Source organism: Leptodactylus fuscus, chromosome 3 (genome assembly GCF_031893055.1).
Source record: "Leptodactylus fuscus isolate aLepFus1 chromosome 3, aLepFus1.hap2, whole genome shotgun sequence".
NCBI classification, from domain to species: Eukaryota; Metazoa; Chordata; class Amphibia; order Anura; family Leptodactylidae; genus Leptodactylus; species Leptodactylus fuscus.
Genome location: NC_134267.1, coordinates 13,022,780 through 13,028,779, shown reverse-complemented (window position 1 = coordinate 13,028,779; position 6,000 = coordinate 13,022,780). Strand labels below are relative to the sequence as shown.

At 35.2% G+C, this 6,000-nt stretch overlaps 1 protein-coding gene across 1 annotated transcript in view; it reads left to right on the top strand.

Moving 5' to 3' along the window:
- Window positions 1-1,389: 1,389 nt before the first annotated feature.
- Window positions 1,390-6,000, top strand: part of PKDCC (protein kinase domain containing, cytoplasmic) — a 59,071-nt gene continuing 54,460 nt past the window's right edge. The window contains exon 1 of the mRNA XM_075267064.1: window positions 1,390-2,333. Within this exon, the coding sequence (XP_075123165.1) occupies window positions 1,545-2,333 (789 nt within the window). The 5' untranslated portion in view covers window positions 1,390-1,544. The remainder of the gene's footprint in view (window positions 2,334-6,000) is intronic.

Here is a 6,000-nt window from a genome sequence, read left to right as displayed (position 1 = left end):
AAAAATTGAAACATTATTATAATTTTTTTTTAGCTGAGAAAGAAAATAATAATAATAATAATAATAGTAATAATAATAATAATAATAATAATAATTATTATTATTATTATTATTATTTCAACTTTATAAGTAGAAGTTTTTTTATTATAATAATTATTACTGTTATTATTACTACTAGTATTTTTTCTTATTTATGTAGTCATTGTGGTTATTATTATAATTATCAGATTTATTATTATAGTTATTATTAATTTTATATTTTTTATTATTATTTTTAGTTTAATTATTATTATTATTATTATTATTATTATTATTATTATTATTTTCAATTTCAGCTTTAAGGTTGTGGTTTAATTATTGTTGTTGTTGTTATTATTATTAATATTAATTAATATTATGTATTTTTTCTATCCATTGTGGTTATTATTAAAATTATTAGTATATTTATTATTATAGTTATTATTATTCTTATATTAGTACTATTATTTTTTAGTTTTATTATTATTATTATTATTTATATTTATCATTATTATTATTACTACTACTATTTTAAGTATTTGTTTATGTATGTATTAATTGTGGTTATTATTATAATTATTATTATATTTAATATTATTGTTATTATTTATGTGTTTATTAATTATTGTTATTATTCTATGCATTGATTATTATTATGATTATTATTATTTTTACTACTATTCTTTACAGTTATTATTATAATAATTATTACTTATTTGCTTATTAAATTATTATTGTTATTATTCTATGTATTTTTATTATTATTATTATTATTATTATTATTATTATTATTATTATTATTATTTGCAAAATGATGATTACATAAATCCAGGAATACAGGGGTTAAGTCTTCCCTATGTTTCCCTGTAGTGAGTAAAATAACATACAAGTGCAGTGCACTGGAGAGGGAGGTGAGGGATAAGCAGGTAATCTGATACTTTGCAGGGTAATATGGCAATGGAATCAGTGTGCAGAGAGAGGTGCGGTAGTAATCAGTCCCCGGGACACCTTGCTCCTTGTACATATGTGCACCATAGACATTGCCTGTGCACAATCCTGCCTGCTTTACTAGGAGTTAAACTGCTGGGGGCAGCCGATGATCTACAATTCAGGTCTCCTAGTGTTTTGCAGGCTGTGGCCTCTCTGCCTATAAAAAAATATGAAGCAGTAGCCTAATCTCAGCTCATCCTCAAGTCTGAAGACAAGGAAAATGCAATGAGCCACATGTCCTGATGCAAATGTACAAGTCTTGTAGAATCCAGGAGAAGGGGAAGTGTTTTATCCCTCTATGAATGACTGATGCTGTCACTCAGCGAGAGGCTGGACTTAAGAGATCCGTCTGAAAACACGCCTTCCCCCTCATTCCTTCTCTGACAGTCCTGCAGTGAACATCCATTCTGTGTAGGATCTGGCGCTGCACAGAGAAGTCAAGGCACCAACTTATCAGAGAAGGAACAGAGGTTGGAATAGAAAGCTGAGAACAAAATAAAGTTTGGTCTTAAGGATCCTTTAAGTGTCCACCTCCGATGAGTGAAGATGTCCAAGAGTGCAAGGATTTAGGAATACAATGTGAAGGAAGACTACTTCAGCTCCCATCCTTCAACCTAAACAGAAGTGCTGAAGGCTGGAGACCCGGACACAACCTGAGAATGAGACGAAGGAAAATTGTGGTTGCAGGCGGCTTCTGTCTGTCCTTCTTCCTTGGCACTTTGTTGAATTTGCTTTGTGTGCCAGGCTTTGACCATAATCATCGATTACAGGATACCGGGACTCCTGTACCTCTTGGACAATCGTGGCAAGACAAGGAGATATCTTTGGACCTACTGAAGCAACTCCAAGACAGGTATCGAGAGGTGATCCGATATAGAGAACACCAGGTTCCGGTCTCGGCCACCGAAAGGCTTTTGAGACCCTTAGAGAGGAGACTTATGGACCTGGCCCAGCAATCCTCATCTGAACACAACCAGAAATGGGAAAACCCTAAGAGATCCAATTCTGATCCGGACATGTTATCTCAGTCACATCCCAGTGCAAAAATAGATCTGTCCCTACAGCCACCTTTGTTGGGTTGCCAGGACATTAGTAAAGGAACCAACGTACGTTATCTCGGCTCAGGCTACACGAAAGCTGTTTATAAATTGGCGTTGAATGACACGGTGTCGGTGGCACTGAAATCTGTCGACTTCGGGGGACACGACATCCAAAATTGCCTTAAACGGTATGGGACTTTGGAAGATTGCTATAGGTTGGCGTCCTTCAAGATTGTCAAAGAAATGATCTTGTTGCAAAGACTTCAGCACCCGAACATCTTACAGGTAAGACTGAGCATCAACATGCTTGTATGGGGTAAACAGCCAACCTTGTGTTTTCGAACGTATTGTATTCGGTGTCTTCAAGAGAATTTTTCCCATCTATAACATCCCTAGAACTTGCATTTGAAATCTTTGCAAATTTCTCCAATTTCAAATTTCAATAGGCCATTCAAAAGTTTGGTACAAATTATTAAAAATAAGCCCCTGAAAATGAACAATTTCCAAAAATTTCCCATGGAGATGTGCCAGTGGTCCTTGTAAGTTTCTATATTTCCTGAGATGCTTTGCCTCCTTGTAATTCCAGACAGCCCGGTTTGCAAGCAGACTTCATTTTTCTTCCTGAATCCTTCACAAGACTCCAGAGATTTGTTCTTCTATGACACAAATCATTCTCCATTTTTAGTTATGTATTTGGATTGTACTTTCCAGATGCGCTCACTCTCTCTCTCTCTCTCTGCGCCTTGGATATGAAACACATTCTCCGTGTTGACTTATGTTTTCTGGAGACATGCTTAAGAAATGCAAACTGATGCATATATCAGGCATTACACTACAGATGCCCCCTTTGGGACGCGTGCTAAGGACATTATATCACCTATCGAGCTCACCATTGGTCACCATCACTAGTTATATAAATAATTGTCCCCTATATAAATTTGATAAAAATTACAAAACAATTCACTGTTATGCACAATGTGTAGGGTAAGGAAATGATATCACTCATTGGTCCGATTATACCGACCCATCACGCGTATGCCCAGTTATATTAATAATCCACAACAATGTAAATTTGATAGAAATTGCAAAAATTTTCAGCAGGATATTATCTCACCTATTGGTCTCATCATGCCGATCCATCACTCCTATGCCCGATCCTATCAATAATTTCCACCCCTGTAAATTTGATAAAAAATACAAAAATTTTACCGACATAATGGGCTGAATCTTTCTTTTTTATGTAGGTTATTACTATCAGGCCCGTGCACAACCATGGCTAATATGTTGCAATGTCATGATCATTTGTGCCTAATATACATCCAACAAACTCGACTATCCTACACCTATACGTAAACATTTACATGATCAGCCGGCAACTGTGTGCAAATTTTTGGGTGCCTATTATTGTGTTTTAGAATATAGTAATATGGCATAGTCGTCCTCGTCATCATAGTAGCACATGGCCTAGGGTTTTTATGTTTGCAAACTTTCTCCAGAAGGACAATCCGAGTGTTCTACAGGGCTACATCCCCCCCCCCCCCAATACAAGGAGTCAATCCTGGAGGTTTATTATATGCAGTGAAAAGTTGGAGTCTCAGCTCATTTACTAAGAGCAGGAAAAGTGTAAATCAAGCCCGGTCTTTCAAGAGAGAAAACAAGGCTATCTGTGTGCCTGAACAACACGGATCCGGAGTGTAGAATCTTTAGCACTATTGATAATTATAAAAATATTGTGCGGAACAGTTTCCCCCTCGCGAGGAACAAGTGCCGCATTGTTGATTCAGTCTTGGAGAAAAGGCTCCGACAATGTTCTAATCAGATCAGATTATTTTCTGTGAACACCTCACCTTCGTAGACTCCCATGTCGCGGAGGAAAGTTGGGACAGATGTTGTAGTTTGTCGATGGCAGATCTTAAGGAATCAATTTTCGGATGACAAAGTTTTTAGCGATGGTCATACTAGCCCCAGAAGCTTTTCGGGTAGCCATGTAACGTTACTCAATCCTACTGTTAGTCCCATGGACTAATCTGACATTGAAAATAATATTGCACCCTCGTGCGACTTTAACACATTACATTTTTCTCTTTTAGATCTCAACATGCATGTTCCTTCTTTATCCCGTAATCTAGATAACCTCTCTATACCGAGTAGCTCGCTCCATCCCCAAAATATTTCCATTCACAATTACTGTAGTGTGTAAATAGTGTTAGGATCCTCGAAAATTGGTCCAATCCTAGCAAAAAATCTCTGCGTCTATGGGCAGCTTAGACAATCGTTCTGACAATCAATCAATGTGAAAGGAGGACGAAGACCTCGTCATTACTGCAATGTGATACAAATTGGGATAGGATTATAATTTACATAATCTGTAGACAGTCAGATTAGTTTTTAACACTATTTGTGAATTGTGAATATATTGTCAAATTGATATGTAGTTTAGATAATGTATATGGGGTATATGGTCACATCTGTGCTGTCATATGGATTAACCATGTATAATCTGGTTGCATTGTGATGATAGTAGCGTAGCTGTAGATAAACTATGTACAATCTGGTTGTATTGTGGTGATGCTATACTATTATACTATTATATTATGTACTGTGTAATACTGGTTGTATTGATGCTACCACAGTTGCAGTATATACACTATAATCTGGATGTATTGTGATGATACTGTAGTAGTATATAAACTATGTATAATCTGGATGTATTGTGGATTTACTATGATACTGTAGTAGTATATAAACCACGTATTATAATCTGGTTGTATTGTGATGATATTACAGTATAGTATATGTATAATATGGTTGTATGGTGACAATACTACAGTAGGGTATAAACGATGTATAATCTGGTTGTAGTGCAGTGATATATTGTAGTGGTATATAAAGTATAATATGTGTGTATCACACTGATATTGTGGGTCAGAGGTGGATAGTCTATCGATAATCTGGTGAACTGTATCTAGACCAAAATGATGGGATTATGGTGTGATACAGCAACATAGAAGTGACTGTGATAATTCATTAGAAATGGGTCGTGATGATACAATAGTAGCAGTTGTGTGTATAATCTGGTTGTATACTGAAGATGTTGTGGTTAGGAAGTGGTTTGTCTATCAATAATCTGGTTGTATTGTGATGAAATTTTACAATGATATATTGTAGTGATGTATAACGTATAATCTGGTTGTATTGTGGCGATACTATAGTAGTTGTTATATATGTATAATCTCGTAGTATTATTGTATACATATAATCTGGTTGTATTGTGGTGATACTATAGTAGTTGTTATATATGTATAATCTCGTAGTATTGTTGTATACATATAATCTGGTTGTATTGTGACAATACTCTAACAGGTTACAAAAATGATATATAATCTGGTTGTCTATTGATGATATTGTGTTAAGGAAGTGGTCTATGAATAATCTGGCCGTATTGTGACGATACTAGAGTAGCTATTGTATATTTATAATCTTGTAGTATTGTCATATATGTATAATCTGGTTGTATTGTGACGCTACTATAACAGGTTACACAAACTATGTATAATCTGGTTGTATAATGTTAAGGAAGTGGTTTGTCGATGAATAATCTGGTGATATATTGCGATGATATACTGTAGTGGTATATGAACTCTAATCTGGTTGTAGTTTAATGATACTTTGCGATGATGTACTGTATAATCTGGTTGTATATGCTGATATGTGCTCAGATTATCTGCCATCTCTCTTCTTGTATCAGGATGATACTGTTGTCTGGCTAATCTCTGCGCTCTCATTGAATAGTCAGATTATCTATACATAGCAAACGCTTCTCTTAATTTAGCATTAACCACAACAAACGTAATTGAGTTGTCACAGAGGAGATCAGACACATTGCTGACCTTCTGGAGATCAAAGCCTGCCATGTGATACTTTATATGATTTTAATATCCATTCATTAGAA